The 20,695-nt window shown below is 39.3% G+C and overlaps 1 protein-coding gene across 3 annotated transcripts in view; it reads left to right on the plus strand.

Moving 5' to 3' along the window:
- Lrba (LPS responsive beige-like anchor protein) overlaps positions 1 to 20,695 on the plus strand; it is a 537,266-nt gene that overhangs the window by 486,865 nt on the left and 29,706 nt on the right. For 2 of the 3 annotated variants that reach the window (XM_029537235.1, XM_029537234.1), the window contains exons 49-52: positions 4,923 to 5,012; positions 9,102 to 9,294; positions 13,483 to 13,545; positions 18,948 to 19,103. In XM_029537235.1, the coding sequence (XP_029393095.1) occupies positions 4,923 to 5,012; positions 9,102 to 9,294; positions 13,483 to 13,545; positions 18,948 to 19,103 (502 nt within the window). The remainder of the gene's footprint in view (positions 1 to 4,922; positions 5,013 to 9,101; positions 9,295 to 13,482; positions 13,546 to 18,947; positions 19,104 to 20,695) is intronic. The other variant, XM_021195949.2, reaches the window with a different exon arrangement.

Below are 20,695 nucleotides of genomic sequence, written 5' to 3' on the forward strand. Positions count from 1 at the left end.
AAGGGGGGGGCGGGGGGGGGAAGTAAAATAAAAGGAACTTTCGGGATAGCATTTGAAATGTAAATAAAGAAAAAAAAAAGAAAAAGAATACTGTCTTATTTTTCAGTGAGTCAGAGTTAAGCTCATTACCTAGACTAACTCCATTTGAGATTATCTCAGACCAAAAGATGTTATTGTCATTGAAATTGGTTAACAGGTAAATTGAGATTCATTACCCCATTTCAAAATAAGAAGTTTACATAACAAATTTAACAACACATCACTGAAAGTAAAGCTCTGCAATTGAAGATGAGTTCATTAAAACAGGTTAGGAGTTTGCTATTTTTAAACTACCCTGTTACTAGCTCATGTTATTGAACTTCATGCAGATCTAAATATCTGTATCTGTCCTGTGACTTTCAGCTCTAGTTACAGCCCCCACATTTCCTACTTATCTACTGCTCTACTCAGAAGACTGCATGGAAGTGTGAAAAAGAACTGTAAATAGACTTACCCAAGAGGCCTTTTCAGATCACTCATAATATGTCTCCATGACTTCTAACTGTACCTTCACAGTCTCTGCTGTAGTGAGCCACTGGAGCATTATCATGTCACTGGAGCATATCAAGCCCTCAAGGGCTTGGGGGCTAGAATGAGAATTACTACCTCAATGACCTGTGAGAGCACTGTCCAGGGACACCCAGTTGGTCTCCATGGTAGCACACATGCTTCCTCACACAGTGCTCCTCATCTTCCACCATGCTCCTGCTCATCTTCCACCATGCTCCTGTGTTGCCCTCATCAAGAATAATCCTCAGTGCTAGAGGGATAGCTCAATGTTTAAAAGCACTTGTTGGTCTTCCCAAAGACTAGAGTTCAGTTCTCACAGCAGCCTATAACCCCATCTGACCTCTGAGAGAAAATGTGTACAGACACACACACACACACACACACACCACATATACTTATACAAACACATAAACAATAAATAAATCTTTTTAAAAAATTTTTTAGAAATTATTTCTCAAGCCTGGTTTTGTTCAAATGGAATCCAAGACAAGTCAGTCTAGTCCCTGGGCTAGCCTGCTATAACTGTACTCAGCAAATCCTCTTGTTACATGAGTACTGTGCATGAAGCATTGTTCTCTCTGCTATGCATCACAGAAATACATGATATTCTGACTTGCCTGATATACTGAAGAAGCAGAAGATCCATTTTGTAAATGTTAATGCTTCTGGGAAGGCCAGATTAGGTAGATGTTGTGGTTATTAGCATAATGAGCAAGCAGTAAGAAAGCCTACCCTTTAGGCCTTTGTTTGTTAAGCACTGGGGATCCCTGATGACATTAGCCACAGAAATGTTACACAGAGAGGAGTTTGGGAAGACTCAGTTCTGCAGAGTACACTGAAGGAAGAAACTGAATAGAAGGGACAAAGTAAAGAGACCATCACAACACCCAGTGATTTACATTATAGGGTCTTGGATTCAGAAAAGTGAGAGAATGTTACAGCTGATTTTATGTCAAATCGTCTGAGATTCTGAACATAACAATCACCAGAGGCATATAATCACTGACAGGAATTCTAGAATAAAATTAACATTTCCAGATCTTAGCATTTTTGTTTTAGGTATGAAATTTGTACATAGCATACATCAAACAATTCATGGATGAACACTCTCTACACGTGCACAAACAACCCACTGGGTTTGGATTTGAAGATGTTTCAAACAACAGTAAAATTTGAAACCTAGTAGAAATCATTTCTAAGACAGGTGGTCTTGAAGTAATACATTAATTTGTACATAGGAATGAAGTTAGTAAAAGACCCAGAGTAAAAGGGAGAACAGATCTAATGTAAAACCAATGAAGCTGCAAAAGAGAATGAAGAAACAGTTGTGGCCAACACAGGTGACTACTACAGGGCAAGATGAATGAAAATGGCGGGTGCATTTTAAAATGATAGGCAGAGTCTAGACTTGTTGGCTGACACAGGATATGACTATACAGTTTGAAGATCAATCATAACAAAGTGTTTCTTGGTTAATGTTGCATTTGAGAAGACCTGTCCTACTTTTTTGTTTCCCAAGAGCTTAAGGTTAAGCTTAAGGCTTGGCTCTGGGTGCCTTTGTTTATGCTTCTTGTGTTCTTGATGCTTACCCAGTGAGTGGTTTCAGTCTCTGATCCAGAGCCCTGAGCCTCACACACACACCCCAATACAGTTTTCTATACATTGAGTTTCATGTAAGATTTCAGAGAGGGGGTAGGGAGAGGAAGAACACACACACAGAACAACAAAACAAAACCAGGTAACTGGGTGAATGACACCTAAGTAAGTACCTCCCATCTCTCATCTCAGAGCCAGGTGTGGACTTCCTTTTGCATATTGGACTACAGAGTCCATGAGTTTGACAAAAATCTCTACCTACCTTTGCAACAGAAACCCCTACTTCTGTTTATTGCTCTGGTATTATCTGAAACTGTGAGCTATAACAAAGAGAGTGAGATAGTTTTTTGTCTTACTTCATTGCTCAAAGTCATCAGTCTCTATAACTTAATAATTTTTTAGGATGTAATTCTCCCACTCATCCCTGTTTCTGTCACATAGCTTTTACAGGATTAAGGTGCTCAACTCAACTTTCCGACTACTCTCACAGACCAAAAGAAATCTGGTGTTTTGGTTTTGTCACTTGACTATATGGCTTTTAATGTAAACTTTGTAGTTGACCAGGTCCTGTCAATGTCAACACACCGGACCTAAACCAACCCTAGGCTCATTATGCTGTCCTGTTACTGAATCTAATATACTTTGTCCACTGGAACAATGATGATGACATAGTACAAAGAGTTCACAAAGTGTCTACTTATCCTTTCACCTGCAGCCTCTTCCCTAATGCCTTACATTATGTCCGCTAAAGTGAGGCTGCTTAGGTACAAATTTTGACTGCACCATTTAATCACCTTAAGCAAGATACCTAAGTTCTCTCTCCTGTTTCCTTACTTATAATATGAACACAATAATGTTACAATTTAAAAAATAAATGCTATAACAAAATCAGTGAGTTAGGAAAGTTTCCAGAGAAAGTAAATTCTACCTAAGTATTTGTTAGTTGCCCCCAGGACCTATTTGTTGACTCCATATTGCAAAACAGTTTGCCCTGGTTTTTATACATGTATCACTTAACCTATTATTGTTAGTTTATAGGTGAGAACATTTAAACTTAGGTTAGGAAACTTAAGGTTGGATCACATAGTTGGTGGATGTTATGAGTAGAGAATTTGAACATTGTTGGTGTTGGCTCTGCCTCCCCACTTATTCTCATAGAGATGCTATCAAGTGTTTCATCCTCTGCAGGTTTTAAAACATGTCTTCAGTTACGAGAAAGCTTGTTTCAAAGTATTATTCAACTTTTCAAATATATTCACTCTTCTTCCTATGCCAGGAATATACTCTTATAGAGCAGAAACAGTAGACTTAAGCAGAACATCAGCTGTGTGTGGTGCATTCCCATGATTCCAACAGTTGGAAGGCTAAAGCAGGAGGAGCAGGAGTTCAAGGCCAGCCTATACTGCTTAGTGAGACCCTGTCAGAAGGAAGGCAGAAAGGGAGGGAGGGAGAAATGTACATAATGAAACAACAGATAGATAGATAGATAGATAGATAGATAGATAGATAGATAGATAGATAGATAGATAGATAGATTGATTACACTTCCTGGTCACTGAGTGCATCAACAAATAACTGCTTTCATTGTTTCTTCTGGGTCCTTGTAAAGACCATTATAGCTCTCCTCAGCAAATTAAAGTTTAAAATTAGTATTTGATAATTATATTTCCTTGTTTATTATCTGTTAAATGTTTTACAGCATGAAAGTTCTATAGAGCATACAAAAACTGAAGACCAACTTTCTTAGGGTTTATAGTTGTAGTATTCACAAGGTGAACATATACTTTCTTATGGATTTGAGGGATTTCTCTATCTTTCATTCTTGAATGGACTATTTTGCTGGTATCCAAGGACCCTGTATATTCTATTCTGGCTTCCTTTGTTATCACAAGTCCTTAAGCATTTCCATTCACTCAGGTTAGAGATCTAGGGAAAATATGCCGGACCTCTTTTTTCATGGCTACTATTTTTTTTCATAGGAGGAGACAGACATCAGCAAGTCAACAAAGTCACTAGTAACTATGTCTCTGTGCGGGGGTCTTCTCCCATGCTGAAGGGGCTGCCAACTAGACAGCAAGAACATAGGCTATGTTTTGCAAAACACACACACACACACACACACACACACACACACACACACACACACACACGTTCCCAAAAGGGCATGCACACATGCTGTTCTGCTTAGTTGGTCTGGCTGCACTGTCTCATGCTGGGACCTAGCATAAGGCTTTTTTACTTTGGTATTTAGCCCCTGAGGTTCAAAGAGACTACCAAAAATAATGATCTTTCTGTGGCAAACGTAATGCAGTGTCAGGCCATTTTCATAGGTGCTGTATTGTGTTGTTGTTTTGTTGTTGCTTTTTTTTCACCCTCCTTTCTACTTCTTAGGATGAAAATGGAGACTAGAATCAAAGCAGCCAGTTTTCTAGCTACCTCTAAAGGAGCAGTCTTCCATCCAGATGATACAAGCAAACAATGAAAAGCAAGAAGACAATAATGAAGCAAAAAGGATGCTTTCTTATTGTAATGACTTCTTTCTGCTTCATGTCACTGAGCAAGATGAGAAAGACACTAGTTTTGTAGAAACTTTCACAGTATTGTAGGATGACCTCACCCAGGGCACACTGGCCAGGTGCCTAGGAACCCTGTAGAAACATGGGTTGACTTTCAACATGAAACTAGCAACAAGTATGAAGTGATATTTTGGATGACAGTCACTGTCCTGCCAGTAATTAGCAACTCTTAACCCTCAGACTCGTCTGTGCTCCTTACAGGCTGTGGAAGCTCAGATCCGAAGTTTCGGACAGACACCTTCGCAACTGCTCATAGAGCCCCACCCGCCCCGAGGGTCGGCCATGCAGGCGGTGAGTGCTTTCCTCTGGCCTCTTCTTCAGCTCTCTCGCTCTCCATGCCAGTCTATCACCGTGCATGAGGTTCTCTACCATATCTGGCACATTCTCCCCAGGTCATGAGAAAATAAACTTAGCTCGGGCGCTCATATTTCATCAGCTCGTGGTTTCTGTTGCAAGGCTCAAAGGACCACAGTTGTCATGTCTCTTCACTGTAGAATAACGGACTCCATGCATAAAACCAAAGCCTTTTTTTTTTTTTTCTAATTTGATCCTGTGAGTTTCTTGGTTTATTTTTCTGTTGTGTTTATTCTTAGCATCCCACTGTACTGTCTAGCTTCAGAATTGTAGACTTATCCTGATATATAGGCTCACTAAGGGTCAGACCTGGAGGAAAAGGAATGAATGGTCATTTGGCATGCACAAACCTGGCTTCTCATGATTCTGGGGGTTGACCAGCACTCTTACACTCTTTCCCTATGGGTTCACCAAGGCAGCAGTGAGAGGGTCTGAGATGACAAGACTCCTCCTTCCGTGTGGACTTTCACCCTTAAGATCCAGCAGGCCACCCCATGGTGACCAAGGACAGAGCTGGTGGGGCTTCTTACAACTTATATATCATATATGCCAACAGTACTGGTCAACACAAGCCAAGGCCAGCCTAGACTCAGGACTAGTCTGCCTTTAGTTTCTGAGTAGTCTTCTTTGGGGGTAGAGGGGTAGAGATTTTTGACAAAACAACAAACTGATTCATATGATGAAAACAGTTTTAAAAACTGATAGTATTTTTTTCTTGCATTGCCCCTCATAAAATGGTGTACTCATTGCTGTTCTAGATTTAGAATAGAGACTATAACGTCTATATGTATTAATCTTATGTACAACTTACGATAAATCCAAATTCCATGCTGTAGCATAGAATGACAGCATTGTGACAGATGGTAGGAAGAAAAGACAAGCAGCCAAGAGGGCCGGAGACAGGGATTGTGCCCTGATGTCTGGCCTCTGATCCTTTTCTCTCTCCTCCTTTGTTTCTGTGTCTTTATTTCTTTCTTTCCTGTTAACACTTTTTCTTCCTCCAGGGTTTTCCCTTTTATTCTATAGTAACATGAATTGGCCATAATAAACTACAACCTTTTTTAAAAAAATTGTATCATCATTTCTGTAGTGTTATTAAACCAGTGAAATCAGATTTACACGAACATCAAGGGTGACTAGTGGGTAGAAGAAAACATGAAGAGTGAACGATGAAAGATAGTGCCATAAGCACAGGAGGCATGAGTCCCATGTGGACATGTGAGCTAGCTTGGCAATAGCTTGTGGATGGGACTCAGGCTGCTGGGAGATGCTTGATACAAGTCCTTCCACTGCTCCGCTAACTTGATCCAGGGAAACTGCATGGCCATGGCTCCTGTGCCCATGTACCATTTCTTCCTCCTGGCAAAAGATTATTGGCTCCTGGAGGCAGACCTGCAGGATAGAAGGCCATTATTATTATCTTTATTTTCTGAATATCTAAACTCCTTTTCAGACCTGTACAAGTCCTATTTTAATCTGCTACACAAGTGGGTAGCAAAGAAAGGCACATTAAAAAGAAACCACAGTTTTCAGCAAGCATACCATTAATCTGGGGAGGCTAAATGGGATTTGGCTAGCTGCTTCCCATGTTTTCTCAGACTGGCTGGCAGAAGCTCCCAGGATTAATAAGAGTTTGTTTCTCTCATCCGAGTTTTACCAGTTCTCAGCTTATATTAAGCAGCTGCTGCCATTGGCACAGCCCAGTATGGTGGAGTGTGCTTCCCTTCCCAGAGTTCCTTCTGAGAAACTGACTAGGGGTGGGGGGCATTTGGTTCTAAGGCAGCAGTGGTCACTTATAGAAGTTGTCTGCTGCTTGCTGTGGAAAGTGGCTTGTCCTTACCACGTGGCCAAGAGCTGGCTCTAAGCTTCATGTAAAGGCAATGTGCTTCCCACACATTGGATTGGGTTTTGTTTTTTGACTTTTTTGGTGTTGGTGGTGGGTTTTTGTGGTTTTCTTTTAGTTTTTGTTTGTTTTTCGTGCTTGTTAAGGCTTTTTAAAGCTACTCAATTTAAGCCTAATAATATTTACAGTATGGGCAGCTCATATCAGAAAAATGTAGGAACTTCCTTTCAGGGAGACTTTAAAATTATGTTGTATTCTGATTTTCTCTGAGTTTATAAATCGACTCTAGTTAATATTCTTTTTAAACACTATAGTTGAGAATAAGGCCTGGGACGCTGGCAGGTGCTCCTCTCCTTCTGTCAGGTTTCAGAGAGCATGCTCACAGGAATTGCCAGTCTCTTCACTTCTCATCTTCCCATTCTGATTTCATAAAAGCCACAGAAAGACCTGTGTGTGAAAAATTACTGATACCAAGAGTTTTTAGAATTAAGAGCCCACTTTTTATTGATTGTTTTTACTAACATTCAGGAGTTCCCAACCAACTGCACCCCAGCATACACACATATGAATATAGCAGAAATTAAAGCCCCTCGTGCTGCGATAAGTGCGGGAACCATAATATACACCAGGTGTAGTAATTAGCAGGCACGCGAAGGCTGCCTATTTGTCTGTTTTTGCTGCTGTTGCTGTATCCCCCTGTGTTTTCACACCATCAGATAGTTGGATTTAATTGAGGCCACATCAGATGAGGCATTACTGACACCTTTAATTGAATGAGCACCCAGGGAGGATTAACTCATAATATTGATTGGCTTTTAGCCACTTGCTCAGAAGGGTGTCTGGGTAGCTTATTAGCTGCCTTTATTTACACCTTTATGCAAAGAGTGCAAATAGGAAATCTTAGTGCAATATGTTTTTCTAAGTACTCTTAATAACTTTTTTAAAAGGACTGATAATAAAAATGCAAATGTATTTAATTTTTTATTAGCAGTTCTGAATAAATGTGTTAAATATATGTGCCTCAACATTTACATATACCTGGTGTTTTGAAATATGATGGTAGGAAGGCAGCCAGCAGCATTTCATCAAAGTGTTTCAATTTTGAATGATACTAATCAGCTATTAGAAAATAGACATGGTAGGAGAGAATTGCTGAGAACGCACAGTGCAATTACTGCGTGATGGCTGAGGACCACAAAGGACAAATAAAGCCAATAAATTAGAGTAGTGTTTTATATGTCTTAGGTTATGACATATGGGTTGTAGGAACAATCCAAATCCCTAGTAATATTTAAGATTTATTTTGTTGCTGGTTATTAAAAGAGTATTTTGCATAATTTTTTTTGTTTGTTTCTGACTTTCTAAGTACAGGTCAAAAATGTCTTGAGCTTTAAGGGCTATTTTGTTGTTTGTAACTGAAAGGGAAAAGGGGCACTGGGGTACTTCTTTTTATCCCTGCTTATGGCTTGATGGACTATATAAATAATATTGTTTTTACAAGCAACATTTTCATTGCTTTGAAATAACTTTATAATTAAGTTTATATATTACATGCATAAATTCTCCACCATAATAATAAGGGCATGCTTCCTTGTTTTTCAAAATATATTTGTTTTAATCATATCTTAGTAGTCAAAATCTACATGCTACTCAAGGCTACCTTTTGATTATCTTTGGAAATTACCTTAGCTTGCCTTATGCCTTTTGCCTATCTTCATTCTTTCTGTTTTTATTTTTGTATTACAATGACAACATTACTAGGTGACACAACTGGAATGGATTAATGCATCCCCCAATACTCTGAATCTAAGTCACACCATCTTGTAGAGTTGGAAGTCAGTAGGCAAGGGAAGGGAGCCAATAAAGTTTGTAGGCTGTTGGTTAGTGCATCCTAGTTCAGTCACAGGACTTCCCCATGAGCTGGGAATGTAGGTCAGTGGTAGAGCACTTGCTTAGGATGTTGGAGGCTCAAGGTTCAATCCCTAGTGCTGTGGGGAAGACTATGGCTAATGCCATGTGCCATGGGCAAAGCCAGCCAATCATGAGCACAGCCAAGCAAAACTGTCTGAACAGCACACATTGACTTGCAGCTATTTTAACATGATCTTCCTCTTCTTCTCCCATCTCCTCTCTGTCTTCCTGTGTCTCCTTGTTTACTTGGGTCTTGTCTGTCCACTCAACAGTATCTCCTCCTGCAGAGTCCATTGATGTTCACAGACCAGGCCCAGCAAGATGTCATCATGGTCCTAAAGTTCCCTTCGAACTCTCCAGTCACCCACGTTGCAGCCAACACCCAGCCAGGCCTGGCAATGCCTGCTGTCATCACTGTCACTGCTAACAGACTCTTTGCTGTGAACAAGTGGCACAGCCTTCCTGGTGAGTAAGAAACACCTAGACTTTTAAACATTCGTCTCGGTCAAAATGGCGAATAGTTTAAAGGCTTAAAGACATCCTACCTGAGGCATTCAGTGTAAATGTTAGCACATAAGCCACTTTTAGCATCTGATGGCTTGTGTTTAGTCCTTGGCAATAAATACTGTCTTTAGCAGATACCCCCTTCCCAAATCATTCATTTGTATTACATCTGATGAAACCTTTGTTTCATCTAGTATCTACGAGAAATTCTACTTTCTTCTTGCTCTTTTGCAGCTCTGATGATTGAACTTAAGGTGTCATACAGCAAATGCTGTTCTACTAGTTAAATCTCCACCCCCAACCTTACCCTTTTATGCATGGCATGGTAGAATTTATTGTGGAGCATATATAGGATACAGTACAAATACTGTATACCTGTTAGTACTGTCTTCTTCCACTAAGTGCTAAATAGCCATGTTTAATTGAAATAACCATTAGGATCTAAAACCATCCAAGTTGGCATTAGAGTTCATGAATCAAATAGCCACTAGAATCTCCATCTCAGTTGGAAGAGGAATCAGCATTCATCTGCAGTATCCCTCTAGTGAATTCACCAGTAAAGACACTGAGCCTAGGGTGTTTCTTCATTCCCCCTCACAGCGATTGTTCAAGTGTTCTGACTACACCTCAGTGAATTCATTATTGGAGCAGGAATATTAGGACCTGAATTGGTTTTCCACTATAATTTTTAAAAACACCTTTAAAATGTATTTTTGTGTGTGTATGGTGGGTGTTTTACCTGTATGCACATCTATGCACCTTATGTGTGCAGTGTTTATGGAAGCCAAAATGGTGAAAGATCCCCTAGGACTGGAAATTATAGACAGTTATGAGTGTCCATGTGGATATTGGGAATAGGACCCGAGTCCTTTGTAAGAGCAGCCAGTGCCCTTAACTACTGAGCCCACCATAATTTTTAAAATGGTGTTAAGAAGTTGGAAAAATTTGTGTAAATCCTAAAGATAATTGCCTCCCCCCCCCCCAAAAAAAAGCTAATGATATAGGTAGAAATGGTTTGGAGTTCTGCTCATCATTAAATCTACAAAGCTTATATAAAGCACCTGAACCTGAAGTGGTTGCAATGGCACATTATTGAATAAGAGCCTCACCAAATCAAATGTAAGAGATTTTTGAAGTGAAACAAAAGACATTCAAACAAAAACCTGGTATATTGACTAAACTCAATAAGAAATCTTTCAAAAAGAACCTGTAATTGGCATCAAAATTGATTAAACATAGCCATTTTCATGGCCAATGGAAATGATACACTGTGTATAGAAATGCCAGTATTTGATTAGAGAACAGATTTCTGAAAAGTGAAAACAGGAAGATTGAAACAGTTCCTTAATGCTTCTATTATTAGATCTTTTGTCCCTATTTCTTCAAGAGACATGCTTATATTTGGGAATGAACATTTTAAGAAATGTAATTGTTCATTTCTCCAATTCTACTCATAAGAAGAGCTGCTGGTGGACATACTAGAGGATTTTCCTACTCTGTGTGAAGTTGCCCAGGAGTTTTACAAATGTTCCAGTGTTCCTGACACCAAGACAGCCCCAAGTGATGCTTCTACTAGGTGACCGTGTGAAACAGCTCTGAGAACTCAGTCTCAACTGAGTGACAGCAGCCCGGTGGAGAGACAGACCTTTCAACTCTTGGAAAGCCTAGGAACATTAAGGAACTGAGAACACCCACTTCCAAGACTATGCCTTAGCCCTGAGGACTAAGATTCTGGCAGTTCCCTTTTGGGCTAGCCATGCTTCTAACTAACGTACTTCCCTCAATACACAGTAGGCAAGAGTTTTCTTTCCCCAATCCACTTTTTCTGTAAATACTCGAAGTAATCTAGTGCCTGGTTGTGCCACTAAGTCCCACTCATTCATGTCCTTCTGTTCCTAGCAAGGGGCCAGCATGGCTCTGCAGCCTTTGCCTGTGCCATCTTCAGGGAGCTCGCATTGCCCCATGTGTGTTTCATTAGCACTGTGTGTTCCTGTCCCTCACATATATACTGCCTTCACAGTGGGACACAACTCACCACAGACAACTACAGAGAATGATACCATGATCATTCCCCACACGAAACTGTTCTTCTAGAATGTGATATCCAGATCTAAGCTACATTTCCATCTAAAAATTCTAAGCATAATTCCATTATGCCTGTGCCTCATGTCAGATCTGTTTATGGAACCCTGATTTTTCATGCTATCACATAATCCTTGTACCTGTCTTGATTTAAAACAGAAATCTATAGCAGTTCTTCTTGGGGAATGTCAAATTCAGATTCCATCAGTTTTTCTTAAATTTCAGATTCTGTTTTCTTCTGAGGACCTAGGGTTTTCATAACCTGTTCATTAGGTTGGCATTGTTTTTTCTTCAAGTAATATTTGTGTCCTGACTTACAAAATAAATACTTTCTGTCATGGACTTGCTAAGTAGTGTAACATAATCGAAGTCTTGGATTCAATCCCAAGCACTCAAAACAAAACAAGACAAAAATTTTATTCTCTCCTCCCATTAAAAGGTCATTGAAGAACCTCCTGATCATCTTAAGGAGTATACAGACTCAGTCCCTCAACAACTGAAGTGTGTAGGTTGAGCCATATTCAGTTGTTCCTTTTGTAGATAGAATGGCAGATAATGACACATGTATATGGTCCAATATATGCCATCTAGCCTGTATGGTAGAGCAGGAAGCTGAAGCACAGGAGCTACAGGACTTGCCCCTGATGGCAGAACCATAAAACATTAACCATAAAACATAAGACTGGAGGCTGGATAACCTCCTTACACTCCATTCTCCAACACCTGACTTTAATGTGTCTATGCTCTTAGGTCTCAGAGCAGAGAAGCATCCTGAATGACACTGGTGTAGCTGGAAGTCAGTGACTCTGCTGGGTGTATTTTCCCAAACATTCTCTGTGAGACTGTAATTTCTTTATCAGCAAAGATAGTAAATCAGCAGGGCGAGACACAGAATTTTTACTGCCAGTATTGGTCTCACTAGCATTTTATTAATATTAAAGCTTGCCAAGCATCCTTGAAAAGTTGACATTTAATAACTCGAGAAAATATACCCTAATAAGTTTTAAAGTAATCCAATGAACTTATAAAATGCACAGTATTTTATTTTCAACCATCAACAACAGCCAGAAAACTTCCTGATACCTAACAGTACTGAGCAGGGCCTGGGGACCCATCCAAGCCATGCTGTCAACATTGTGCACCCAGAGTGAAGGGCAGTCATTAAGGAAAAGAATTCAGAAATTTAGTGATCAGAACTATGAATCTGGAACAGTCACCTGTCCAACACTCTATCTTAGGGTGTACAAAGCCATCAGTTGCAGAGCAAGCCAGTGGCATTTCCTCTAAAGTCTTTCTACCTCTTCCAGAGAAATAGCTTACAAAACCTCTTTCAATTACAGTGTAACTATGCTTGCATCTATAAAACCATTTTCAGAATGGAACAAGCTATTCTTAGTATGGATTGATTTTCCTAACTCATTCGCTTCTCCGGGTATTTTTAAATCAAAACCATGGAAATATTAAATATTAATAAAACTTTGTAAAAACCCTCACTCCAGTCTTTAAGAAAATATTTCGGTCAAATGCATTTAACTAAAACATTTATCTGCAGATACCTTTCTTTATTTTTATTCAAACTTCAGTTGATTGATTTTTAGTGATGGATGAAACACTAAATGTCCCCTGACTTAGAGCTTTCTCTTTCTCCATCATAAATTGACAGTTTTGTGGGTCCTCTGTGCTGCAGCATTCAAAACTGCCTTTTTAAGAAGTAACGAAAAAATAGTATTTGCTACAGTCAGCAGATGGTTGTCACATTTTGTTTTCAGCACGCTTTACCACTTAATTTTGTTTTGTTGCAGCATCAGAGGCTGCCAGTCAAGCATCTGCTATAGCTTATGGCCTAGGACCGGAGCCACCGCAATGGCACATGTTCAGAACAGCACTAATCTAAAATAAATGTTTAATAAGCTAGCCATAAAAGCACCTGGATTTTTATTCTTTAAATTCCACAAAATTGCATGAGAGATTTGGAGTTTGGGAACAATTCTACATAAGGTTGGCTTGTGCATTTTTGTAGTTAAGTATATGAAAAATAATGCCTTTTTTTTCTTTTGTGAATTCCAGCTCACCAAGGTGCTGTACAAGACCAGCCATACCAGCTGCCAGTGGAAATCGATCCTCTCATAGGTCTGTCACTTCTTTCTCTCTTTGCGATTCATTAAGCTCTGTATGGTGGCCCTGAAGTGTAGATTACAGTTGTTTTTCACTTGCTGGTTGCTGGGAATGGAATTTTCCTGATAAACCATTTGCATGCAAATTGGAATGCAATGAGCTGTGGCTCTGCTGGTATTTCATCAACTCCCCCTCGTTGGTTTGCCTAATTTGAACAGGCCTAGGACGCGTGTCACTGAAAATTAATATGGATGCTGTAATAATGTGTGATTGAGAATGCGCATGAAGTACTGTCAGGATAATATTGGATCTTTTCATCACTCAGACTTGTTGATGAGCAGGAGCGAGGTGCGTTATGATGAATTGGTGCAAATGTAATGTGATGGAGCTTCTTTGCTGGGGAAATTTTCATAATAACAGTGGAATTCTTAGCAGCACTGTGTTGTGAGAAATAAAACTATAATGCCAGGGTCTCATCGTTAGAGGAGATCAATCCTTTCTTCCTGGGCTCTGTTCAGTCAGAGGGGATTAATGTGCAATCGCAGAGCAGTTTCCAAGTTGAAATATATTACCCAGCCAATGGTAGTGTTAAGATATTTGTATTCATTTTCCTAGAGTCCTGCAGCCAATAAATTGCCATTGGAGGTTAAATTTGTTGAGGGAGAAGAAAGAAAAAAAAAAAAAAAATAGGGAGGAATCTAGACAGAGCCACTGGGAGCGAGGAGCGCATCTGCAGCAGAGGACTTGAACATTTTAATTGCTGTTATGGTTTTGAGTCAGCTGAAGTGTCTAGTTAGCATTTGTCAGTCGTATGCATTGGGATTTCAAATGTGGTGTTACCAAAAAGGTTAAGCCTTGATAACTTTTAAAACTAAAAAGAAAAAAGAAAAAGAAAAACTTAATTGCCTTACCATGGGGGTAAGCAACCAGCATGAATATCTGGCCTGTAATTTTGGCAAATTTACCCTGAACAAATAAATTTGTTAGAATGTTCCTGTTTTACATATAAAATTTTCATATGAAAGAGCAGATTTATTATTTTAATGTTACCCTCTTTCATTACAGCCTTTGCCAAAGTAGAAAACTAAATGGTTGTCATTCACTAGATGGCTTTCTACTATAGCATGCATGAACAAAACCTTCAATTCAAAACTAATTCATTAATATTTTCCCTAATAAATACTACTCTGAATTTCATTTTGGCCTCTTAATTCCATTTTGCTTTGAAAAGATACTGTTTGCTTACTTGTTAAAAGTAACCAAGCTAAATGCTCACTGCATAGTTTTAAAAATCAGGAAAATAAAGCCCATTTGCTAAGACATGGAAAGCACTCTCCACTGTTTGCTTTAAAGCATGGCAATGAATATCCTGTAATATAATTAAGCGAATTCAGCCAGTGTGGACAAAGTTGCTTGGTAAAAGGCCAAATACTAAATATTCCAGGCTTTGTGCATCTTAAGGTTTCAGACACAATTATTTAACTCTTTCTTTGCAGTACATACGCCACCATGAACAATGTATAGACAAAAGAGTGTGGCTGCTTTCCAGTAGAGCTTCATAGATAAAGATGCCATGGATCAGATTCAGCCTGTAGGAAATGCTTCACCATGGGAGCTTCCAGATCACTGGCCACCAGATTGCCCCTCCTCCACTAAAGTAACCATCTTATGTAGCCCATGGTGGCCTGGAGTTCACTATATGGCCCAGGATGACCCTGAACTTCTGATCCTTTTGCTTCCAGTTTCTAAATGCTGCAATCTCCTAACTGTGCACCACCAGCCAAGATCAATCCCAGGGCTTCGTGCATACTAGGCAAGGAGCCTACCAACTGAGCACAACCCCAGCTTCCTTCTCATTAACCATAAAACTAACACATACAAGGTTTTCTCATAAGTCCAGATACTTAAAATTTCTAGCATATTAAAAAAACATTTATAATGTATAAAACATTTGTAATATATCCAGTGGAATCAAAAATATAAAAATGAACTGATATTCAACGTTTTTATTTTTAAAAATGCATATGAAAACCCTCAACAGTTGGAAATTTCATCAAATTCTTTTTTCACTTTGGATTTATAACCTATTTTCTCCATATAGTATCCTCTTAACTTTTAAAACTTGATTATTCTATTACATGTTTCAGCCATGAATATGTGTATGGAAAGTTAAACATGTGTTTATAAACTTAATTTTTTCTATGCACTCAAGGCTTAGATTTTTTTACTTCATAAAAAAATAGAAATACATAAAAATGTGACATACCAAAATTAAAATTAAAATCTTAAATTGATGATACTAACTAATCTTTAAAGTTTTTATTCCTCTTGGATTTTGTGTTAAGTCTCACTCTATAGCCTAGATTAAGCTAGAGTGAATTATATAGCCCAAACTGGCCTTGAATTCCAGGTCATCCTGTGTCAGCCTCCTAAGTGCCAGGATCCTAGGTGTGTGCTGCCACTCCCACGTTCTTACAAGGCTTATACTTGTAATTAATTATAATATTGACCTTTTAGTGTGGCATGGAAAACGAGCACAGGTTCCTCCACTGAAGTGCATCCCAGCCCTGTGATAATATCTAACAATATTTTTTAAGTATAGGAAATATAAAAGAAGCCCTTACAGAAAATAAGTCTTCAGTCAACTAGATGGGTGTTTCCCCTTCTGATATCTCATGTATTGATGTTCTAAGATTTGTCCAGAAGATCCATTCCTATTCTTTTGGTTTATAGCTGAGAAATGTTATGTAAGGAAGTAGATGGGAAAGGGAAATGTATTAATAGTGCCATATACCAAAATTCATATAGTAAGCTATTAAGAAGTACCTTATTGTCTAAAGTTAGGTTTTCTTTCACTTTAACAGTGTTGTTGAAACTTATTTTTAATGATTTGTTAATTCGCAGTGCGGTGAGCTCCCCATTTCAGTCTCTTGATGCCATCTGACCTACCAAATAATGACCCCTAGGCACTCACTCTCTAGTGTCATCAATAGTGTCCATTGTTCCTGAGGCTCCTGAGAGATTTTAACCCCCAGAAGAACCATAGTAAGTTTATGCATGGAAGGGTATGTCACGAGGTTTCATGTAAAGTAAAAGAAGGAATAAGAAAGGAAAACTCACAGGAGAATTCTCAGGCAAATCAGTTTGAGACAAGAGAATATATATGGAAGTTGGGGAACAAGAAATTGATTCCCATAAAACCATCTGTGCCTATATCCCATGGGGAATCTCAGACTCCCAAAGGTAGTCATGCCCTAGTTTAGATGCTGCATATCTAATCAAATATACCAATTTTTATTGAATATAAATAGTACAGGATTGAATCACAAAGTAAGTTTGCAAACAAAAATAGTGGAATAATATAAAGTGGATAGGATAGACAGATAAAGGGATGGACAAATGGACTGACAAATAGATGGATGGACAGGTGGCTGAGTGAGGAAGTTGTCAGTGTTAAACTTGAAGTAACAATTCACTTAGAAAGGAGTTTGTCTGCTGAGTGAGCAGTACACACCTGTAGTTTCAGCACTCAGGAGATAGAGGCAGGATGTCCCCCAGTTCAGGGCACCCCTAAACAGAGTGAGACCTTTTCTCAAAACCCCAAGTCCAAGGCAAACAAAAACTAGTTCATTCAGATGCTGAAGGGACATCAGTCTTTACTCACCGGTGCTGAGATTCCTTAACTCAAAATTATGTGCATGTCCAGCCTCTCCTCACATTAGTGAGAATTAATAGTCCAAGAGCAAAAGTCATATAAATACTGGCAAGAGACATTTGGAAATGTTCTGCATATGTAAACTGTGGCAGTAATGTGTAGGAAGCACCACACACGTGGTTTTCCTAGGTGTCTTGGACTATCTGTACCTCACAGTCTCTCTGAAGTAGGACATTTTCTCTGTGTGTGGTTCACTGTCCCCCATCTGCCAGCAACTTCCTTTGTGTGAGAAGAAAACTGATCCCCACCTGGAAGTCTTCCCATTTTACTGTTGCTGCTACTTCCTACCCCATTAGCCTCCCAAAGCACATTCCGTTACCTGCTGGTTTTAAATGGGTACGTTGTGCTAACAGACATTAGCAGGACTCTGTCTGTAAACACACAGGTGGGGTATGTTCTTTTTATGTTCAGGATAGTTCAGGCATCAGTGGTTCTCAGCACAGCCCTGAGAGTATTCTAAATGCTTTGCCTTCTTGTTTGTATATTTACTTTGAGAGGCCTTATATTAAACCACCACATTATTTAGATATTATATATATTGACTAAAAAATAGGTATGTCTGAATTTTTCTCAGTATAATTTCTTCCCTTAAAAAACTGAAAATTGGTATAAAGAACTTAGTAACTAGACACAAGAATCTGCTTTGACCATTCCATTCATTTTCTGGAGCGATCAAGCTGCTTTCATGGTGTAAAAACCCTTATTTGTAATGGAAAGTCACTAAAGAACAAAGGTTCTGTTCCGTTGGCCTCATAATATTTTTTTTAAAAAAGAAAGGAAGGATGGAAGGGAGGGGAAGGGAGAGAAGTGCAGAGGGGAGGAAGGGAAGGAGAAAATCAAGCAAGCATCTCAGGGAAATGGTTCCGACAGTGGCAGATCCATGCTCTCTCCATTGTGTGGTTCACTACATGCCTGTCCTGAGCCCTGAGACAGCCCTGTCTCAGGAACCCCAGCGTTTGGAGCATGCTGGCAGGCTGTCTCATCCTGTCACTTAAGTCAAGCCTAAGAACGCGGCAGTGTGCTGTGCTTTGACTTCGCTTACAAGGATCTTGAATAAACCCTCATTCTTGCTTTTGCTTACATGTGAGTGCAGCTGTAAACAGGGGAAATAGGAGTTCCCTTCCAGTCAAATAGAAGACCCGTAAAAGTCAAAGTAGTACAAGATGCTACAGTATTTCAAATACATGACACTTAAATCCTAATATCTATCTCTTCCTGTGACAAAATGTTAAAGGTAATAGATTGCCACAACATGAATCTATCCTTGTGACAATAGACATAATGAGATTGTCAGAAACAACCCCAACTGTGATGGGATCTAGAGGCTGTAATCTACTTGTCCTGCCCAAGAGCTAGAAAGCATGTTGTGTGGGTTGTATGTAGCTTTTAAAATGGTAGTATTCTAATTTTTCTCTAAGTAAAGCATTGTTACTGAGATGTTAAGTATAACAGCTTACATTCTTCCAGCATTACATAGATTCCCCAGTTGTCGTTTCAAATGCTATAAGTGTATAGTATTAATCACATACTGTAAGTGTATAGTATTAATCACATACTGTAAGTGTATAGTATTACGTATTATAGTGTTAAGTGTTCCTCAGGGTCGCTCCTCCTTCCTCTCCCCCAACTCACAGTGTGGCAGCACCGTTATGTGTACTTAGTAGTTTTTTTTTTTTTCCTTCTCCTCCCTCTGTGCTCACAGCCTGCGGCACAGGGACACACAGGAGGCAGGTAACAGACCTCCTGGACCAGAGCATCCAAGTGCATTCCCAGTGCTTCGTCATCACTTCCGACAACCGCTACATTCTCGTCTGTGGCTTCTGGGATAAGAGTTTCCGGGTCTACTCCACAGATACAGGTAATTTTTATTTTTTGACTTAGCATCAAGAATGCTTCCGCCGGGCGTGGTGGCACATGCCTTTAATCCCAGCACTTGGGAGGCAGAGGCAGGCGGATTTCTGAGTTCGAGGCCAGCCTGGTCTACAGAGTGAGTTCCAGGACAGCCAGGGCTACACAGAGAAACCCTGTCTCGAAAAACCAAAAAAAAAAAAAAAAAAAAAAGAATGCTTCCTCATCTTACTCCCAAAAATAAAGTGGATATTTCCCTTTCAGGAAATAGCGGGCCAGTTCATCTGTTGTCTTTTCTTTTTTTTTTTTTTTAAGATTTATTTATTTATTANATGTAAGTACACTGTAGCTGTCTTCAGACACTCCAGAAGAAGGAGTCAGGTCTTGTTACGGATGGTTGTGAGCCATCATGTGGTTGCTAGGATTTGAACTCTGGACCTTTGGAAGAGCAGTCGGGTGCTCTTACCTGCTGAGCCATCTCCCCAGCCCCTGTTGTCTTTTCAAGAGGCAGTTTTTCAATAGTTTTGTCTCCCAAGCACATGCTTACAGAATAAATAATTCTTTTCTGTAGGAAAAGCCATGGATATAAATACCACCATGTGTGTACACAGAATTTTAAGGCCAGTGTTCAAATACAGAAGTATACTTTTAAATAATTTCCAATTATTTTTATTTAAAAGGTTTTCTTTTCCACATGTGAAAGACATGTGAAGTCTATCTTTTCAGAATAGATAGATACCTTGCCTTTCCCTGTTCTGCACAGAATCTTGCTGAAAGTTGCACCACCCTGCCAAGTGGCTGACTACAGATTTAGTGTATGGCAGGTACACTTCCCAGAATATAAAACTTACAACTGCACATGTGCTTGTTTGGCCCTCCCAGAAGGACAAACAAGTCAAGTCAATATTATTACAGCAGATACAGTCCAAGGAATTTTTACATGTCAGATATTCAAACTACTGGTAAATTTAATATCATATCTTTAAGGCATTTTAGAACTGTCAAAAGAGAAGATAAATTTAAAGATAACATATAGTTGATATATATTTCATTATAACTAATCAATAGGATTGTGGCATAGATTGTTGTTTAGCTTGTTCTGAGTTTTTGGTGCTGCTGAGCACACTCCATCCTACTGCTGGACATCCAGTCCTTGGAAGAATATATTTCAAATGGAAGAAGAAAATGCACGTATCTTGATTAAATGCTGTGGGAGTAGGAAATTCTATTAAATTGAAATTTCTAATTAAGGGCTTTATGGTACGTCCTCTTTCAGGCTTGCTAATAATCTTTATGAAATGCATGTTCTTGCTCTTCTCTTAGTAAGTAGGTGACTGAACAGTGATGCTTCCTGTGGAGTTCAATGTGTGTTTGAGACTGCTGTAACAGCTGAGGACAGGGGGAGAGCACTCTCTTTGGCAGAAATATTTATAGAATAAGCCCTAAAAATTATTTGTAGAAATTGTTCTTTTTTTATGAACTTGATTTCCATTTTCTTATAGTTCATGACTGAAGGGTCATGCACGTAGGCACGATCACAGGCTTTCCGAGGAGTGGGGCTTTCTTAGCTATTGCAGTCTGGGAGGTGGATTAGTTTTAAAT

This window comes from Mus pahari, chromosome 4, assembly GCF_900095145.1.
Source record: "Mus pahari chromosome 4, PAHARI_EIJ_v1.1, whole genome shotgun sequence".
Classification (NCBI taxonomy): Eukaryota; Metazoa; Chordata; class Mammalia; order Rodentia; family Muridae; genus Mus; species Mus pahari.